This window comes from Haplochromis burtoni, unplaced genomic scaffold (genome assembly GCF_018398535.1).
Source record: "Haplochromis burtoni strain Fernald_Lab_line unplaced genomic scaffold, NCSU_Asbu1 Contig_180, whole genome shotgun sequence".
NCBI classification, from domain to species: Eukaryota; Metazoa; Chordata; class Actinopteri; order Cichliformes; family Cichlidae; genus Haplochromis; species Haplochromis burtoni.
In genome coordinates, this window is record NW_024582541.1 from 1,194,975 (window position 1) to 1,216,026 (window position 21,052).

The 21,052-nt window shown below is 40.1% G+C and overlaps 1 protein-coding gene across 4 annotated transcripts; it reads right to left on the minus strand.

The window, feature by feature from the left end:
- Positions 1-804: 804 nt before the first annotated feature.
- On the minus strand, positions 805-18,854 carry gucy2cb (guanylate cyclase 2Cb). Of its 4 annotated transcripts, none has more exons than XM_005934415.2 (27): positions 18,212-18,852; positions 17,052-17,170; positions 14,632-14,699; positions 14,250-14,465; positions 13,980-14,098; positions 13,386-13,488; positions 12,377-12,491; positions 11,886-12,027; positions 11,349-11,431; positions 11,085-11,193; positions 10,419-10,500; positions 8,693-8,795; positions 8,552-8,608; positions 8,363-8,434; positions 8,159-8,263; positions 7,949-8,035; positions 6,149-6,281; positions 5,921-6,058; positions 5,693-5,769; positions 5,510-5,601; positions 5,202-5,360; positions 3,308-3,500; positions 3,053-3,227; positions 2,843-2,941; positions 2,553-2,653; positions 2,356-2,432; positions 805-2,272 (listed from the first exon to the last, which is right to left on the minus strand). In XM_005934415.2, exons 1-27 carry the CDS (start codon positions 18,411-18,413, stop codon positions 2,059-2,061), a joined length of 3,240 nt encoding a protein of 1,079 aa, XP_005934477.1. In that variant the 5' UTR covers positions 18,414-18,852; the 3' UTR covers positions 805-2,058. The 4 variants fall into 4 exon arrangements, with proteins under 4 accessions (XP_005934477.1, XP_005934478.1, XP_042081652.1 ...); XM_005934416.2 differs by having other exon boundaries at positions 2,559-2,653; positions 18,212-18,851; XM_042225718.1 differs by having other exon boundaries at positions 5,921-6,281; positions 18,212-18,854.
- Positions 18,855-21,052: the final 2,198 nt, after the last annotated feature.

Here is a 21,052-nt window from a genome sequence, read left to right on the forward strand (position 1 = left end):
AACTTCAAATATCTGCTCGGTTTATCAAGATATCGCATATTTGCAAAAGTGCTTCGACGTTTTCGGAGACGTCTGTTACCCACCAGCTCGATAGCTAGCCGAGAGCTCGAGAATCACTAGAGCCGCCGAGAATGGCACAACTCCCGGCACATTAGTTTCAGATCACCGCGGGCTTTCGCTACTCAGGTTAAACGTAATAAATAAGTCACTTAGACAACCTAAAAATGTTATTGTTTGGCTTTTTTCAGTGTTTTATTTGTTCGCGAGTAAATCGGTTTGGCTGAGATTAAAGTTATTAGATTAGATAAAATAAAACTTTATTCAGCTGTGTGAACACCAAGGAGGAACCCACCCGGGCGATTAATAAACGTCAAACAGAAAACTGATTAAACAGAAGTGTGAAATGGTCGAGAATTTACGCCAGTGTCCTGTTATATTTTAGATAGCAAGGAGCAGACGGCTGAGTTTATTAAACTCCACCGACACAGCAGTGACGCTAATCAGAAGGCTAGACCGTCCAATTTCACAGCAGTTTACTTCCGGCCTACCCGACCTCCTGAGGACCCGGCCCACGTAGACCGCGAAGGCCGGGTCCTCAGGAGGATGCAGCCCATGAATTTGGACACGACTGATGTTACTCTGTTGCGGCGCATTTCAGGAGGACGCTGCTAATAAAGTTACACAATTACACGGTGACTTCGCTTTCATTATTGTATTTACAAAATACCACAGTTTTTGTCTTGGTCGTATCATTTTATTTTGTTGTATTTATCTGCAACACCTTAAAGGCCGGTCCGAGAAAATACTGTCAGACATTAAACCGGTCCGTGGTGCAAAAAAGGTTGGGGACCGCTGCTCTATACAATAACAAAGGCACTTTTTCAAGGGCCTGCAGTGCAGCATCTTCCTCCCTGAGCTTCCTCAATACAGCCTCCTCTGCATGACATGAGATGTATACGGAGTCAAAAACTGGCCGTCATTTGGTTAAAGTAATAAATGCAGATGGTGCTGAGTTGTGACTTTTATAAGCATTGTCTATAGATATTTATGAGACCTATAATTTACCTACTGGCTGACAAATGTGGAAACAAATACACATTAAGCGCTGTACATAAATAGAATAACCCAGTTTTAAGCTAAGCAGCAGAAACAATCAATGAACATTAATGACAAAAACAACAGGATATATTACAAATACATTAACTGTATTACTGTAGTTCTAAAACCTTTTCCAAACTGTACAATGCACAAAAAGGGCGAACCTGCATTTCTGTCTGTGCAAAACGGCCTCTTCTGTTCTTATCGTGTTCCTGTGTTTTGTTAGTTGAACAGGCCATTAGCAGCATCTGCACTGGCATGTGAGGGTGCTGCGGCTGGCTCATTCCATAGTAAGTGAATCAAATCCAAAAACGCTGCCACCTGACCACATGAGCATCAGCTGTGTTTGGGTTTGTTTGTTTTTTGTGATATAACTGGTGCTGAAATTTTGTGCTTTTATTTATTTATTTATTTATTTTTCTCATAACTTCAGTTTGGGTTTCCACACTATTTTATAGATGTATGTAGATCAATTTCTGAACCATATTATTACACATTCACAGGTGTAAAAATACAGATGTAGCAAAAAATAATTTTGGCATAAAAGGAAAAAGAGCTAGAAGCTGAGCCTGGAATCAAAATTTGGATAAAAATGAATCCTTGAATATGCTAAATCTTGTTTTAGCAGAGTACCTGACCTTCAAAGTTGGCCTAAAATGCCCTTTTTGACCGTTTTTCTTTTGACGGAGGATAACAAAACCCCCCAACTGGTTATAGAAAAAAATCTGCACTGAACAAATCTAAGGTTTTGGCTTTCAGCTATGACACTTGAGTGGGTAAAAAATAACATCAATTACATAGTACAAAGTTTCCACCCGCCGTTTCCAACCACCCAAAATGATGGCAGGAAATAATGCGTGAATATTTGAGGTCTTTAGACGCAGGACTTTTAATTCCTCATTTTTCTATGCTTGATTTCCTGCTCTATATGCAATAACAGGCAAATAGTTACAGCATGCTCTACAGGAAGGTACTGAGTGTGTTATCCACAGTGGCTAGATGCAGGTACTCGGGAAGGCTGCTCTCAGACTCGACCTCTGACCCCTGGTCGCTGGTGTCCTCCTTGCTCTGACTTGGTAGCAGCTTCTTCCTTCGCACGGAACCTCGCGAGCGACGCTCCAAACACGTCAAGGTCATGTGGGCGAGGTCCTGCTGGAGCCGCTGGACGTTTTCACTGGAAGAGAAAGCACCATGTTGAAAGAGTGAATCTCAGATGCGCAGCTGCATGTGAAAGGATTTTATCTCCTTTTTGCTCACGTTGTGGGTGGAGTAGGAAGATCGTAGTCTTCACCAGTTTCACCTGTCAACCAGTAAGTTGTTTCTGTGCCTTTACCCTAAAAAAAACCCCACATAGTCATCACAGTCACTGGCATCAGTGTCGCAGTGAAGATTTTTGTCGCTGTATCTCAATTTAATTTGGCTGACATGCTGCTACATTGAATGTAGAGACCAACCTTTACCTTCAGGTATGTTTCCCCTCTCATCTCATACTCAAACTTGCAGTTTGTTCTCTCCAGGATATCTATGGTAGGCTGACTGACATGGATCCGCAGGGCTGTGAGATAAAAAGAAAGACAACAGAGCTTGGCTGTGGTCACTTTATTTAATTAGGCTGACTGCTGGCTTCTATAATTGCGCTAGAGTAATGTACGGGAAGTCATTCATGTAAAATAACGAGAACAAAGGAAGCGGCTGGAGAAAATGTCAGTGTAAATCAGTTTGTTCATTACATGTGTCCACTCACGGTGTCCTGTAGATTCCATACGAGATGCTGTGTTGACCGTGTCTCCGAATAAACAATATCTGGGCATCTTTATTCCCACGACGCCCGCCGCACAGGGACCTGAACCCACAAACAACCAGGAGACAGAAGAATTAGTGTAAAGATCAGCAGGAGGTGAATTGCTTTGCCAAAATGACTAGTTTAAAAAATGAAAAACAAAGAAGAAGAGACCTGAGTGTACACCGATTCGTATCCACACAGGAATACCGGGAAGATGCCGGAGCTGGAAGGTGCCCATGAATGCCAAGATGTCCAGCGCCATGCGGCAAATATCCACTGCATGCCTGTTCCCGTTTCTCTTTGGAAGACCAGAAGCAACCATGTAGGCATCCCCTATTGTCTCCACCTGAGGATAGTAAAGGAAACCATGATGTTCGTGCTCATTGCTGGGTGCCTGAATGTCTTCGGTTTCATCCCTGCCAATACCTTGTACACATCGTGGTGGTCGACGATGCTGTCAAACCCCTTGTAGATGTCGTTAAGCATGTCCACAACTTCCATCGGCGTGCTGTACTGGCACAGAGTGGTGAAGCCAACTATGTCACTGAAATATATTGTAACTTCATCGTACAGCTCTGGCTCCACAGCCCCGGTCTCCTTCAGGCTTTTAACCACCGGGCTTTTAACCACAGAGAGAAACATAATAAAGAAAAGACATTTTTTCCATTGAGATTTCATTCTGATTTTGAGTTGGTTAAACCAAAGGCCCCCCCAAGTTTCCCCAACAGTTCATCCATCCATTTCATCCATGTATCCTTTATTTTTAAAAAACTATCCTTTTTAAACAGTTCAATAATGCTACTTGTTACAACCACTTAACTGTTAATTTACACTAACGTTTTGATCATTAATTAACACTAATTATTTCAATTATTTACTTATAATTAAGGTAACATTTCTAACCATTTAAAGAGACAAATGTATGCTAATTTAGTAACTATTTAACCATTAATTTGTGTTAGCTTTTTAAAAACTATTTAGCTTTTAATTAATAGGGTTACTATTAGACTAGGCCTTTTATTAGTCAGTTTGTATTAACTATTCATTTAACAATTTTATTCAACAATGTATGGTAACTTTTTAACCATTTATAGCCATTCATTAATGCTAATTTTTTAACATAAGATCAGATAAGATAACCTCCATGAGTCCCACTGTTTTTTTACAGCAGAAGCAAAAATTAAGAAAAAACACTGGAATAGGATAAGATAATAAAATAAGATACTGTACACAATAGAATAGAATAAAATACTATATACAACAGAATAAAATGCAATGTTGACAGCTACAGGTACCTTGGTGTTTATCTGAACAATAAACTGGACTGGACTCATAACTCAGACGCCCTCTACAGGAAAGGGCAGAGCAGGCTGTACCTGCTGCAGAGTCTCAGGTCTTCTGGAGTGAAGCGCCCACTCCAGAAGACCTTCTATGACGCTGAGGTGGCTTCAGCCATCTTTTACAGTGTGGTCTGCTGAGGTGGCAACATCTCTGCCGGGGACAGGAAGAGACTGAACAGGCTGATCCGCAGGGCCAGCTCTGTTCTAGGATGGACCCAGTGGAGGTGGTGAGTGACAGGACAATGGTGGCTAAGCTGTCATCTCCCACCCCATGCAGGAGACTCCGAAAACATTATTTAACCACTAATTTACCTATTTAAAATATTTAATCCAGTAGTTTATGCTAACTTTTAAAACGCTTTAACCGTCAGTTTACAAAAATTATTTTAACAATTCAGTCAAACAATTTAAAGTAACCTTTCTAATCATTTATTGTCATTAATTTATGCTAGCTTTTTAAACTATATACTGTAACTACTAACTTATCTTATCTATTTCAACTATTTAATCCAATAGTTTATGCTGTTTAAACTCAAATTTATATTCACTTTTAAAAATTATATAGCTATAAATGTATACTACCCATTAAAAACATTCAATCCAACAATTTATGCTTGGCTGAACTTTTACAGCCACTTAGCATTTTTAGCATATTTCTTCTTCAAATTTTGACTTGTTTTTGGAGGCATAGTACATACACAGCCAATCACATTTACACCTAATTTAGAATCACCAATAAACTTAACATGGATGTCTTTGAACTCTGAGAAGAAACCAAGCCAACGTAGAGAAAACCAACGTAGGCAAGGGGTGACCTTCTTGCTTTAAGGTGACAGTGCTAACCACTGAAACTCAGTGCTGGTCACTGTTAATGTAGAAATAAAACTAATTCTCTAACAGTGCATGAATGATTTAGCATCTATGTCCTGATTGTTCTAAGTGTCTAATGATGTGCATTTCTTCTTTAAGTGTAAACAAACCCAGGCAGCAGCATAAAGTTAAGATTGTCAGCTCGATCCCTCTCAGCTTTGTAGAGGGCCGTTCTCTCTTCCACCAGGTACTCCAGGTTTCTGGAATACATCTGCAGCCGTCTGATCATGTTATCCAAGTAGCTCTCATTTTCCTGATTATGGATTTTACTGGAGTGATGAAGAGGAGAAGAAAAGGGATATGAGGAGGGAGATATATTTAGAAATCTGTAATCCGTTTCCCAGAAACTATAAAGGCTACACCAGGACATGCACACTGATAGCTGAAAACAGCAATAACATAAAGAGAGCATTATTACCTGATGATTTTCCCCAGATAAATTTCCACTTTCTTAAAGTCAGGTCTTTTTTCTGGGTCCTCGTCCCAGCAGCTTTTTATCAACGCGTACACCTTACAGGAGGAAAGAACAATTTGAATACAATACAGACAAAACAGATACTGAAAATAAAATAAAGCTGGCACATGAATGAAATAAAAAAACCTCTAATTCTTTCTCTGAAGCCGTCTCAAAGTTAAGATCAGGTCTGAAGTAGGATGACTTGAGCCTGGACAGTTTTTCTGTTGAGAAACACACAGACACATGGCATTGTAGTGTAGCTCCGGATCAAACAGGTCTTCTTTCTTTTACTCTGACCTTGGTGGTGCAGAGATGATCATTTGCAAACAAAATGACTGTAACTGTCACGTGTTGTATTTGAGTGTTGGAAACCTGATCGGTCGGAGCAGGATTCAGTGTAGAAGGTGTTCTTCCTGAGAACAATCTCTTGCGCAATGATGGCAAAACTGTAGACGTCTCCTTTCTGAGACGTGCCCTCGTTCCTCAGATGCTCCGGAGCTGTCCACAAGTCTGACAGGATGATGTGGAGACAGACAAACGTTAGCAGGTAAAGAAGAGAACAAAAAGATATTTCAGGAGGATTTTTGTTTGCGGCGTCACCTTGGAAGGGGCTAAGAAAAGCATTGCAGCCAAAGTCTGTGATCTTCACCACCATGCGGTTGTCCACCACACAGTTGGTGGATTTGAGGCGACCGTGAACCTGAATGTCACTGGCATGGAGGTAAGACATGCCCTGCACAGAGGATTCAGAGCAACATTACACCTTCCACTGGTGGAAGTCATGAGATTTATGGAAAATCAAAGAGGCGGTGAGTAATCTGGTGTTTAATGACCTCTGCTGGCAGGCAGAGGCAAGTGCAACAGCAGCTCCCATAACACAGGTCTGCAAAAACAATTTATTTTTTCAGTCGCATGGGATATTTTTGGTAAATGTTATGTTTTTTAGGGTGCTGAATCCAAAAATGACCTCCATTTCCCTCCATTACATACAGTTTGCTTTTGCAAAACATGAAGAGTTTACATTAAACTAAAAATATGAATTAAGAAAACCTGACAAGATTGAATTTTTAAAATATTTTTCCTCGTTTCAGTGAGTAAAAATCTATGAGAAGCAGTCAAAAGATCCTATGCACCCTTTGGTTGCAGACCTGTGTAATCCTGCTCTTCATTTAAACCAAACCTTTTTAATAATTTTGAGCCAGAAAAAAATACTTATATAAAAGCTTACTGTGCCTTCACAGGGTCTGACTTATCAAACAACAAGCTTAGAACAAAAAACCCCACCAACACTTAAATGTTACATTTTAAGTGTTTAATCATTTAATTATTAACTAGTGGGATAATATTGAGTCTTTCTGGTAAGTTGCCAAGTTGTTTATCGCACTGTGACATCAATCAAACTGATCAAACTTTAGAGGCACAGTCTTTTAATGGCTTTGTTTTGATCACAGTTGTTACAGATAAGGAGGCCTCTTCACTATATGTACTTCTTATTGAGACTATAAATCCATTTTCTTTATGCTTGTCCATCCTTCAGCTCACAGTGACAACATGACTAAAGATAGAGTTTAAAAATGGGTTCTTTGCAAAGTTGTTTGTTATGTGTAGATACAACACTGGTTCATCCCTTTTTTATGCTTGCATAGTCTACTGGACAAAAAATGAGTGAAAAAGCAGCCAATGTCTAAATAAAAACTTTAAAAGATTTTCAGAAAGCCTGCAAAACTATTGCTTAAGAGTCGTTTGAACAAAGCAACAAAATCTGGCTCCTTGGAAGCAAACTATGAAGACATGAGGGGACTTTTGCACAGCGCTGTGTAATCCTGGCAGTCACATTACACTCAGTTTGTCCGTTTGGCTTTTGATAGAACTTCTAAAGTTTTAGTAAACGATTATTACTCACGTGAAATAAGTGTCAGGATTGAGCGAACCTTCCTTTCTTTTTGATGATGAACATGTTCTGGGTTCAGTTTATTATACGGTAACAGGTGAAGTGATCCCATTGCAGTTTACATCAGGTACAAAAGTTTATTACCAGTTATTCAGGGATCTTTTATGTCACGCTGCATGAATGGAGAGTAATATTGACTAACGCTAAGTTTCATAACCCTTTTTCAGTTATGCATTAAGACAGATTGCTACTAACTATGTCAAGCTCTCAGTACAAAAACCGATCCTGTCATTCATTGCATTGTCCTCTGTAATGATTTATGGTGTTTAGTGAATGCTGCTGCTTTATGGCAGATACACGTGACCGTTTTTCCGCTCAGGGCGGCGAGTAACGAGTCAATCTCCACTTGTGTGGTCTCTTATCATGCCACACACCACATGTGATGCTTGCAAATGCTTAACTTTGATAATTGTTCTGCTCACGGGCAAAGTCAAGCACTTCTCTCTCACCTTGGCGATGTCGTACATGACAGAGATCTTGAACTCCCAGTCCATGAAGGTCTCCTCTGGGTATGAAATCTTGTCATTCAGCACATACTTGAAAAAGAAAAACACACCCCAGTTCTGCATTAATACACTTTTATTCTTCACACTTCTTGACGGCTGTGTTTAAACTGAGACCTGAAGATGGATTTAAATTGAAAGTTTTGCTATACGTACCCTGAGCGAGCCTCGCTCGCCATACTCAAACACGCCAAAGACACCGTGATCTAACTTGACTGTGCCGTAAAACTTTGTGAGGTTGTAGTAGTCGATGTGCAATAGCTGCAGGGGGGGCAAACATGTGGAGTGCTAGTGAGTTTGGATAAACATTAACAAAGAGGGCTGGCAATAAAAGGATTTCAGTGTGATAAGACGTCTTACCGCATTGAGCTCCCTTTTCTGGGTTTTATCAAAGTTCCCATCCGAGTTCTTCAGCTCCTTCAAGATCACAATCTGAAAGAAATATTGCAGAAGCACCAACCAGATTACATCTGCTAACTCACTTTCATCAGTGCAAAAGCACTAGATGCTGACTGATTTGGAAAACACTGCAGGATGCTGTCCATCTACCTTCTTATCGTAGAGCGCACAGCGGATCTTGAACTTCTTTTTCTTCTTACTTTCAATCTAACGGGGGTTAGAGGAAGGTCGCTGTCACAGCATTCTTAAAGCTGACTTGACTGAGGTGTTTACTGAGGTGTTTTCACTTACATTAAGGGAGATGACGTTGATGTCATCATTTTCCATCAGCGTGATGAGATCAGAGTTCACGTGGGACCAGCGCTTCCTGAGCAGTCGATCTCTTCTGTTCTGTCTATGCGGGAAAGAAAAAACTGCATCAGGAGATTATTGGTAAAGGTTGGTTGCACGAAAAGCATCTGACTCCTATGTTTATAAAAGGCAGCTTTCAATTTAAATTTCATGTCATGAGTCCATGTTTTAGAGAGTGTAATAGAGCTATAACCTGTATAGTACATACAGACTTTCAGATTATTTTTCATGTAACCTGAAAGTCCGTATATACACAGCTCTAAAAGATAATTGTAGCACCTTTTAATCAGAGTGTAGCATCGAGCCAGTTACACGTCTGGGACACTAATCTGGTCAGTTTAGAGGAGGTTAGTTCAGTTTCAGGTGGAGGTCGCTGACATTTTCTTCCCTCTTCATCTTTTCTGATGGTTTTTTCACTACTTTTGCATTTTTCTGGGGTCAGTGTCACTCCTGGTGGCATGAGGTGATACCTTGACCCTACAGAGGCTCCACAGGTAGTCCAACTCCTCCATGTTGGCACATTAATACGTGCCATTTACAAAAGGTTTGCTGTGTCTCCCGAGACAGTCTCAAGAGCACAGAGGAGATTTCAGGACACAGACAGTTACTCTGGACAGGCCTGGAGAAGAGCTTTAACCCACTTTTTTTGTGCAAGATGAGAACTGTCAAAGCTCCAGCAGGACACTAGTGTTAATGTCTCTGACCAGACAATCAGAACAGACTTCATGAAGCTGGTTTGAGGGCCCAGTGTGTTCCAGTGGGCCCTGTGCTCACTGCCCAGCACTGTGGAGCCTAATTCACATTTCCACAGAATACCAAAACAGGCAGGTCCACCACTGGAGCCCTGTGCATTGCACAGATGAGAGCAGGTTCATTTGAGCACATGTGACAGAAGTGAAAGGGTTTGGAGAACCCGTGGAGAATGCAATGCTGTCTGTAACATCCTTCAGCATGACTGGTTTGGTGGTGGGTCAGTGATGCACTGGGGAGGCATATACATAGAGGGACGCAGAGATGTCTACAGACCCTGACTGGCATCGGGTATCAGGATGAAATCTTCCTCTGAATACACAGCAATGCCCATCCTTATATGCTGAGAGTATGCAGGAAGTTTCTGGACGATGATACCGATGTCTGGCCTCCACACTTGCCTGACACCTTTAGGACTTTCAGTTTCAGCCCATCTGAAGCTGTCAGGTTGCACCTCAGACTGTCCAGGAGCTCAGTGACACCCAGGTCCAGATCTGGGAGTAGATCCCCCAGGACACCATCCATTATCTCATCAGGAGCATGTTGTAAAGTGGTCTAGCCTGCTGCTTCTTTTCTTCAATTTGATTTTTGGGGGTGTCTTTGAATTCAGCCCTTTGTAGGTTGATCATTACATTTCCATTACATGTTGGGGCACTTTATCACTCCTAACACATTACCAAGTCCCCATCAATGTGAATATCCACTGTGATTTTTTCCCATTAAAAGCTGTCGTGTTTTCAAAGTTTTCCTGCAATTTTTGGAGCAGTGTATCTACCGTACTACTATATATGCCATTATATGATGGGGCCAAAATCATTTATGTAAATTCATGACCTTTTGCAGAGAATCCAAACATTTAATTAAAATCTGCCACACACTTAATAACTCCCTGTTATTCTCATGTGCTACGGCATACCTGTAGAAAATAAAGGCGATCGTGGCCACTACGACCACAGTAACAGCCAACACAATTATAATGATGTTGCGAATTGCAGGGCCTGCAGTAATAAAGACAAAAAAGAGGCACCATTTCAGTTCCAAGCCGATGCTTCTGACACACAGAGGACAAAAGATAAACATGGGCCAAGCGTTCAAGTGCCATAATATTTAAGCTTATCTCAGATAGGGCTGTGAGGAGGTCATCTACAGGAAACAAAAGAAGAACTGAGCCATAAAACCACTTCATATAAAACATGCAAAAGTTGATGTACGTGGAGCAGTTTGTGGTTGCTATAACTTTTCCTCCTGTTCATACCCACCATTAATGCTTATTAAATGAAAACAGGGACTCAAACAGAGAGGTGCTTAAACCACAGCTGAAGCCTTACATATAATTCACCGGAACCTGGATTAGTGCAAGTCTTTGAAAACGACCTGACTGAGCGGATGCAAACTGATCAGGCCTTGTTGTGGAGATCTAAATCATTATGGTGGACATGCCTTCTTTCTAGAGGACAAAAAAGGAAGTTCTCTTAACATAAATCTTTAAAATATTAAGGTTAAGACATATTTTAAGGTTGTGCCCACTGAACTCAATGATATAGCTAAACATGTGTATGTGTGTGTGTGTCTTTCGATGTACCGCTGTCTGGCATGTTATTGGGAAGTCTTTTCCCCCAGATGAACTTAGGAGCCTCCTCCACCACTGTGGTTTTATTGCGCTCCGTGTCAAATGTGAATAAAATATCGTACTGGGTGTGACACAAGAGGGGAGGAAAAAAACAAAAAGACACATTTTAGCATCAAACCAGAAGCAAGAGATGCAGCACAGTAAGGTTTTATTTTGAATCTTTTCTTCGTGTATTCACTGCTAAATGCCAAAAAAGAAAACAGGAGAAAAAGATACCTTGTTGTCAGTAGTGGTGTAGATGATTGAGAAAGCCACGTCTCTGTCCCCGTACTCGTCCAGCGTATAATTCCCAGCAATCCCTGAGCAGAATCACACAAACGTTTTTAAACTGCTGTTCGCTTCATTTCACCGTGTGTGTCAGCTGTAAACCTTTAATGCGTCTCTCAGTCAAACTTGCACTCACAACCGGCTGCTTACAGCTGCGGGCTGTTATACCAACACTCTTTGTGTCAATGAAAACACAAAGAAGTGATAGCAGTTGACAGCCTCCATCTGTTCGACCTCACAGTAGCCATGTCTGCTCTGAGATCAGCTCATTAGTGTTTTGGTGGATGGTGTTTTCCCACTTTTCACGAGCTAATTTTAGCATCTATTACTGTTTTGCTCAGTATGCTTAACTGCAACTATCTGCAGCCGCCAAAAAAGTATTAAAATGCTAACTTGTGTAAATTCTTGTGTATTTGCTAATACACATACTTGCAGCTTGTATGCAAGCACTTCCCCCTCCTCGCTGTTATCTTCCACCTGCCTTACCAGTAAATTTGGTGTTTCTGAAGTAATTTACATTCACATATTCCGCCCTGTGAAGCTGAGACTGATTTTGTTTAGAAATTGTTCTCATCACTTGGCCAATAAAGAGCACTGCGTCATGGTACGCGGCCATGTAGTCGTTCATCTGCAGAGGAACAGACAGAGACAGATGGTTGGAACTACTTTCTCAGTACAGCCCTTAGATTTGAGTGAAGGAGCATCCTTCACTACACAGGTGATGAATTATTTTATATATTTTATACTCAGTAAAGACGTTATTTAATGATATTTCATTGAACATTTATTATTAACTCTTCCGAGGTCCATTTCTGGTTGGCATAGTCCTGTATTGTTAATCCCTTATTTTCCCTTAAAACCCTACAAGTTGATTATTCAGAGTGAGTGGAACAAAAACAGCCAATCAGAGCTAACCTTTTTTGTATTGCTACAGAAGCACTGCAAAGAGAGAAGTTGTGTATTTCTGGTTTGCTCACCGTGTTGTTGTCTTTAAGGTCTGGGTTGATTCTGTAGCTTCGGGTGTTCGGCATGGTGAGCACCAACACGTTCTTCATTTCTGGCAGCGACGATGTGTTGGTGTAGTATACATCACTGTGTAGAGGAATCAGCAGAGGTCTGATGAAAAATTCTACATGTGCAAAAATTTCCTTCAGTTTCATTCAATTATTATATATTATTCTATTATATTCAGTAATTTAGCTGCATTTGATTGCTTAGTTACTCATTTCTACTCTATACACACAGTTTACTTGGTATAGATCTTTGCTTACCATGCTTTACTGACTTTAATTGGTATAAAGATGGATATTATCATTCAATAATAATACTGTTGAAAAGTCAATAGATTTAGCCTAGTTTGTGCTAAGTTAGCCACTTAGCTTGGCAAGTTTTGTCCAAAATCTTTCTTCCAGAAATTGAATTAGGCTTACTACTTCTGCTGTGTGCGGCTTTTGACAAAAAACATCAAGTGTTTAGTCAGGGCATCAAGTAATAGTACATTGGATCCCAAAGGAGCTTTAGCCTGACCATAACCGCTACCTCTGCAAGCCATTTTGCAACCCAGCTCCATCCCAACTTTCAGTTTTCATGGTGACTTAATGTCATGTTTGTTGCCGCTGCCATTGATGCCCTCCCTGCTTTGCTGCTCCTCTCCCCTCCTGAGGCTTTTTAACTGTGTCCATTGGATGGTTGAGCAGTCATAGATGATGGAAATAATATTACGTTGGCTCGAGCTGTCCTGATTGAATTTTTTATTTCATCTATGTCTGCTTCTTCACTTCTTCCCACACTTAGTCTCATCTTATGATGACACACAGTAACTGACTCCATGAAATCACTCAATCAGTCAGTCACTACTTTACAATCTCCAGGTACCCATTCACCAGTTAGGAAAGTACTGATTGTGAATCACTGCTGTGGGGTTAGAGAAAAAGAAAACAAGTGGAATAAATAGGAACAGAAGTGAAATGATTCAACAGCACTAACCTGTAAAGATCAATGAGGATGAAGGCGATATCACTGCTGTCCGCAGCCTTAGAGCCGTTTTTAATTTCCACTAGGTCCATTGGTGATCCACACATGATGAACACTGCAGCGGAGAAGTATTTGTAACAGAACAGTCTTTCAGTTATTTTTTTTCTTCTGTTTTTTTTGCCTAGTTGGCCTTGGGACTCAAATACAAACTTGATTTCCATTTAAATTACTTCTTCAACCTTGAAACCAAAGTTAATACCAAAACCTAAAGCCATCAAGCATAGCCTGATACTGTTGATGTTTTTTTAATTCACCCTTCATAATGTGGCGTAAAAATATGCAGCAGGAAGTTCAAAGAAAAGCTATTATGGCCCTCGAGCTAGCTCTCCTTCTGAAACAGAAAATTCCGAGTCTCCCTCGTGATGACAGCATTAACAAACTCAATAGTTGAATTAAATGTGCTTTGTAGGCCCTGGGCTCTCTTAGGAAAATAGAATCCAAGCTGTCTGTGTGTGTTGTCCCAGCAAACTGAAGCCATTGTTATGTCTCGCTGTGAAAACAGAGAGGTTTTCGATCTTGTTTGAGAAAAATACTTAAAATTCTTACAGTTGGATGTCCTGTTGCGTAATGTAAGCACGCTGTGCAGTTCTGTGGGACTGCGTAGAGGCGTTATTGAAATATTTAAGGCAAGCGGTTCCACCGTCGCTTCAATTGCACTTACATACCTGAAAATGAAAATGAATATAATGCATAATTTAAATTAAAAACATTTTATTACATTTAAAAATGTAACTAGAATATAATTAAAAATATAATTTATTAGATTTTGTAATAGCTCACAACAGATGAGTCTCTCCTTAAAGATGGGTTACTCACCAAATGCATTCCTCTGTGGGGTTCGTTGTTTTATAAATATACGCTGCCTTCCATGAAGGTTTGAGCTCATTGTTTTGTTCCCAGAAGTGGTTGACAAAGTCAGCGATCTTGCGTGCAGGTGGCAGGAGTCGCTGCAAGTTGAAGGTGTAGTCGCACGAGCGACCAAAGCTTCCCGCTGAGAGAATGGGTCTACTGAGACTCATACCGGCTTCCTTACTGGAAGAAGAGAATAAAAAAGAGAGGGAGACAATGGTATCGACTAATTATGATAAACGGGTGAACGATAAGCATAGTGCAACACAGGCAAAACCTGTTTGAAAATCTGAAGTGTCCTTTTCAACCTTATTGGCAGAATCATGTCCTTGGAAAATTCAGAACTTACTCAACTATTGGGAAAGTAGCATAGGTGCACGTGGGTCCAAGCACAGCACATCCCAGATTTCCTGATTCCTGCAAAAATAAAAACATATACAGCGAATAATTCACAGATTTTTATGTAAATTTTGCCTGATCTTTAAACTCCTGAGACCCAAACTCTTGTTTTCTTTCAGGTTCTTGGAAATCGACCTGTTTTCCTTGCACTAGAAGTGGTTTGTGGAAAAATGTTCTCACTGTGGGACAGCAGGTTTATTTTACTATATAACATAATAAAGTCATCAGGGTGTAACAAAGTCTAAAATATTTTTATTACAACACCTGCTCAGATAAAATCGCAAATGATGCAACATATCCAAAAGCCTTGTAACTTGAACATTTTACATGCGCCATACTCCAAACTTGAAGCATGCACCAAGGCAAAAAACAACCAAACAAGCAAACATCTGTTTACTACACTACTCGGAAAAACTCAATATGCCATAGAACTGTGCAAAATCTCAGGTGTGGTGCATAATAAGACATTACTTGGAATTTATATAGGACCTTATAGAATCATGTGAAAGACTTTGTGTTAAACTGAGACCCCAGCCCTGCTTGTACAAGTGCCTTCAGCAGGAATACCTTGAAGTTTTTTGTATGATTTTGTCATCATTTTATCTCTAAAATCATTTTTATGCAATTTTTGCCCCCATCTTCTTTAGAACGTTGCTCACACAGAATTTCAGGCAGGCTGAACTTTGGGCCTTTGCAGCACTTTGATCCTTTCATTTCACAGCAATTATGTTGTAGATTTGCCGCTGTGCTTTGATTATTGTTACATGAACCATTTTTAACCTGTTGGATAGATGGCCTCACATCTTAAAAGGAATTCATGGTCAACTCAGTGACTGCAACGATCCCAGATCCTGTGGATGCAAAACAAGCCCCAAACAGAACCCCTCCACCACGGTGTTTGACAGTTAGTATGAGGGTATTGTGCTAATAAGGCGTGTTTGGTTGTAGCTCTTGGGTTTTTTGCAGTTTCTCTGAGCATTGCACGGTCTGGGCTTTGGGTGAATTTGCTGGAACATCTACTCCTGGCATTGTCTTAATCCTGGCATTACCTGAATGCTCCAGACCAGCAAACTGTTAAAACCTCTGCTTTTATAGAGGTGTTCGCACTTACTGATGATAAGCTAATCAAGTGCATTTGAATCAAACATCATCCTCTTTTCTACTTGTGTCTTGTTCATGGCTGTGGAGTGTTTTTCAGAGATTTATCTCATTAAATTCTATAATTTGCAAATATTTCTAAAGTAAAATACATGCTTTTTTCCTAAGCACGAGGTGGAAACACCCAGACCTTCTTCTATTAGCTATCCAACTGCTACTCTGCAACCTGCTCTTCTCAAAGCCAGTTGAGAGAATTTCTTCCATATGTCAAATCTCCTCCTAGTTAGACATTAAAAACCTCACCTAGGAGGCATTCAAGAGGGGTCCATGTCAGATGCCCTCAATGTGCCTGTAGGTTTGGGTTTCACCCAGTGGACAAGAGGATTGCTCTCAAGTCGGGGGACGGGTCCTGACCGTCATTTGCGCTTATGCACCGAACGCATAAGCGGGGGGAAGAAGATGGCCCAGCTGCGGACTCCAGCTGGGAGTTTTCATTGTTCACATTCTTATGTTGCATGCTAATAACAATTAAACTTGGAGGGCTGAAGGCTGGGAAATGGCCTGCAAAGGGTATTCATAAGTGCACTCGGTACTGATATTTGATTTTGTAATCCCATCATCACATCTGGACCAGGTGTCTTGGCTAGGTAGAGAGTTGAGCTGTCAAGTAACTACCAAGTGGTACAGTAAAGGTACGCTGGGAGCATCGGGCAGAGGCCCCTAGTCCAGGAGATCTTCAGCTCGACCTCTGGAAAAGCTTAGAAAAGATTTTTAGGGTGAGGGGTGACACATATTCTGAACCTCCTTAGCTGAGGCAGTTGCAAGGGGCTGTGGCCTTAAGGTGTCCCGTGCCTGCCATGGGGGCAAACTGGAGCAGGAGTCGACTCAAGCTTGGCTGTCGTGTGGGACTTCGGCAGTAGACAGCAAATACCAGCAGGCCAAGCAAGGCATGTCTTTGACAGTAGTTGAAGGAAAACTGGGGTGTTCAGAAAGGAAGTGAAATAATAGTTTTCGTTGGCTTAGCAGTGATTCTGTTAAGTTTTTACAGAGATTTACTGAGACTGGCATAGTCTTATTTTGATTTGTGGTCTTGCACAAAAAAGGTGTCTATGGCATTAATGAGGAGAGCAGGTCTGCGAACTAAAAGGTGCATAAACCCATAAATGAATGTCCTGTGGAAGCAAGATCTCAGGGTTACACAAGCTCATGTATATGTGCATCCAACATGCTAATATTCTTTCTATTTTTTAATATAAAACTGTAGCTACTTACCGTCAGGTTGTTTAGCTCTGCAACTGCTTCACATGAACTGCTCCGGCAGCCTCGGTGCCAGTATAAGGTTGTGTCAAACCCACTGAAATTCGCAGTTAGGTTAAAAGTCACAGCTGGATCTTGGGTGTGTGGAAAGAAAGAAAGTTCCAGATGTTAGTTTTGACTTTCTCTCCATTTTGAACTGCAGTGTGTATGTGGATATTAGATTTGTTTTAAAGAGAAATAAAATGTGTGTGTGTGTGTGTGTGTGTGTGTGTGTGTGTGTGTGTGTGTGTGTGTGTGTGTGTGTGGAGGAAGTAGGCCCTGAATTCTACCATATATGTAAAATCTATTAATTTGGGGAAGTTTACACTCCACAACAGCAAAAGACACAGAACCATGTAAGCTTAAATAGCTAGCTACAGCTGAAAAATCATAGTTGCTAATAAAAATAAAACAACAAATTTCAGCTGGCAAACAAGACAACTACTTTTGATTACCTGTGTCATAAACTGGGACATTCTGTTTAAGTTTTACTGATAATGTTTAGAAATAAACCCTACAGGGCTTTCCTAACAGCCACTTAATAAAAACTTGGCTAGATAAAAAATTCCTGCTAGCCAAAAAAAACCTTTTATGTTTAATTATCTTAAATAATAGGTGTCAATACTTTTTGCATAATGGCATCATTGCAGACTGTGGGTGAGTCAAAAATAACACCAAACTGTATGTTGTCATGTTGACCAAAAGTCAGGCTAAACTAGTATAAGATAAGTTTTAGTAGAACAAGCGTTTTATGCTAGTAAGCTAATAAGCATTGCAGGTAGCTTCCTTGTAATTAATAGGATAACGATCTTTAATCTGCTAGTTTATGAAACTAACTACAGAATATCTGTTAACAGTAGCAGCTTTACTTTTCTTGTATACTTTTTTAGTCCTAAAACAGCTTTAAAATTGTTACTTTTGGGAAAAGCAACATGAAAATCTGAAAATAGGAACAGTATGCAAAGCAGTAAATATAAATTAACAATAATAGTCAGTGACATATGTGTTAAATTATCAATATCTATAAACCTGAGTGGACCAATATACATACTGTATATAGAGAGTGCTGTTGCGAGAGATCCAAATGTCTGATTTTGTGCGGATTTGTTTTTTGTTTTAGTTTTTAATTTCATTACCCTGGGCAGCATTAATGGCTGAATCTTTCTCTATGGCCTTCAGTATTTCTCCTTCCACATACTGGAGGCTCCAGGGAGAGTCCTCATCATCCAACAGTATAACGTTGATTGTAATCCCACTCCCACATTGTCCAACACTAGGACACGATGCCACAAGAATTCCAAAGATGAACAAACACAGTAACCAGCTTCCCGAGCCCATTCTCAGCTCCGAGGTGAGTGCTTCTGTTTTTTAGCCGTTAAAGAGAGTCCATGGTATCCACCGATCCTGAATCCAGTTCAGTAAAGTCACCAAAACACTCGGAAAACTCTTAACTTATGATCGCCTTGATTAAAGCTTTGCCTGATCCACCAAGGCTTTGAAGAAAAAATAAATCCTGTGCGAAAGTCTTCTCCTCTTTCAACTTTCCTCTAAGCGCTACTCACCTGTTCTTTCTATGTCACCATGTTAATATACAACCTTTAAAGACACAGACGCAGGCCATATAACCTTGTCAGCGCTGTGTCATGGCCTGCATAAATTAAAGCTTAAAGCAAACACGCAGAGCATGGCTTGGTTGTAAGTTTGTTGATAGTCTTACACTCACAAATTTAATTTAATGGAGAATCGTACCATGGAATTGTTTTGTGCAGAAATACAGTTCAATTGGCAAAAAGGAAAACGGCCCAGAAAAAAAAGATTAATCCTTGAGATATCTTAATTTAAGCAAAGAATAAGGCGTCAATGGCCACATGGGACACTTTTATCAGTAAAGTTAAAGCTATAAAACTAGAGTTTGTGTTGATTTGTCCTCTACTACAGTTTTTGTTATTTCGCTGACAGGTTTGTTGAGGTTTTCCAGAATAATGATGCCCCTTTTATCTTATTAACTTGTCAAGAAATAATAAGAGAACCGACCTCGCCTGGCTTTGTAACTCCAGGTCAATGAATTGTCCGATGAATTTTTAGCCTCTGAAAATTTAGGACAATCTATATCCCTTCAGTTAATGTCAAATTTTTAATTTTTTAAAACCCCTTGAATTACAGCTGGAGGTCTGTACTTCACTCACAGCTTGACTATTTAAAATCCTCCTTTTGGGTAAAATAAAGTGGCAGAAAGCAAATTCTGTTCTCTGGAATATCATGATGCAGATTTGGGTTTACCTGTACATGAAAACTCATATGTTGACTGGCAAAATTCATGATTTAAATTAAGAGAAACCACCAGCATGGAGATAGACAAATAAAGACAAATTGCCAAAAATGTCATTAAGAAATAAAGAGGATATAATGATGGAAAAATCAAAGTCACAGCTGAGAGAAAAACCTCATTTAGTTCTCACACAACAACAGGCATCCGTGTCTACGTGCCACAGACAGAGCCAAACGCACAGCTTATAGACGTCTGATTCACTCCTGTCTGGAAAGGACGGCAAAGAAAGGGGAAAAAAAGAGAAGATCAAAGGTTGTTCAGGCCATAAAACCAATACCAGATAAGATGGCTTGGCTGTGAAACCACACATACGCTGATGATTCAGTTCACCGGTGACAACTTTAAACTGAGAGTCCCCTCTCTCAGTTAGCACTACCTCTTCACCTTAATTAACATGAATGCACATACAATCAGTTAACTCTCATGTTTAATGGTCTGAGCAGCTCCACAGTAACACGCACAGTCAAAACGATCAGCATGTGAACAAAAAACCCACCTTTTTACTTCCTTTCAACATAAACACAAAGATTAGTGCCAACCTGACCTTGGCAGTAACGTTTGATAATGGTAATAATATACTAATAAACTAATTATTAGCTATGCAATAACTATGTTATTCTTTTACACTTAGGTTTTCTCCACAACTACAAGCTGTAAGCAGCAGAGGAAAATTCTGGGATCATTGACAAAGTTAATTTTATTTTTAATTTCATTGAAACAGTTCCTGTTTTATATCCAGGCATCTTCACTGATTTTGTTTGGTTGTTGATTTCACAGCTCATGATTCATGTTCTGATCTGCTGTTTGGCCCTAATCACAGTAATCACATGTGGCGCTGCTGAATTCCCATAAAACCGCTCTCTGCTGGATGACATGTGGCTGCAGTGTTCAGGATTTAAAGACAGTTCAGTGTAAACATCACATTTGAACTAAACAAACATAGTACTTATGAATCAGTCCTCTTCTTTCTGCTGCTCATTTCCTGCCTACATTTTTTAAAAATCAATTTTACTGATTTTTCTTCATAACTGGAGCATCTTCTGCTTCACTCACTTTCAGCTTCATCCCAAAGTACTACTGTATATTTACTGGGCGTATTCACAGATGCTTTTCACATGTTCTACACTGCGCTAATGCTGAATATGAAAGAGCTGCTAACTTACCCAGTGTAGTATGTGTTTTAGATGTCTCACAACTTTGTTTCTCATCGTTTCTCCCTCCCTGTTGTTGTCTAACAGATGAACTTTCTTGTCATTGTTGATTAAGATGGAAGCCCAAAAGCATCGATAACTAATTACAGGTTATCTCTGTGGTGTTGCTTGATCAGTAATCAACTCTGACTTGGTGCATGTAGTCAAGTATTGCACTTGTGTTGTGTTCTTGTCCTTGCGCATTTCTATTTTATGATTTTATTATATTTTATGGAAGCATTTGTGATACTGATGAAACCCATTAATTAAATAACAGCCACCTCAGTAATGTGGAACTATGAAAACTTCAGATTAGCTTTTAATGCAATGATATAACAGTAAAATGATGTTCAGCTGGTACTAAGGGCCCCAAGCTTTGCCAAGAAAATACCACCAGCATGAACCACTGATACAAGACAGGGTGGATCTATGTTGTCATGTTGTTTATACTAAATTTT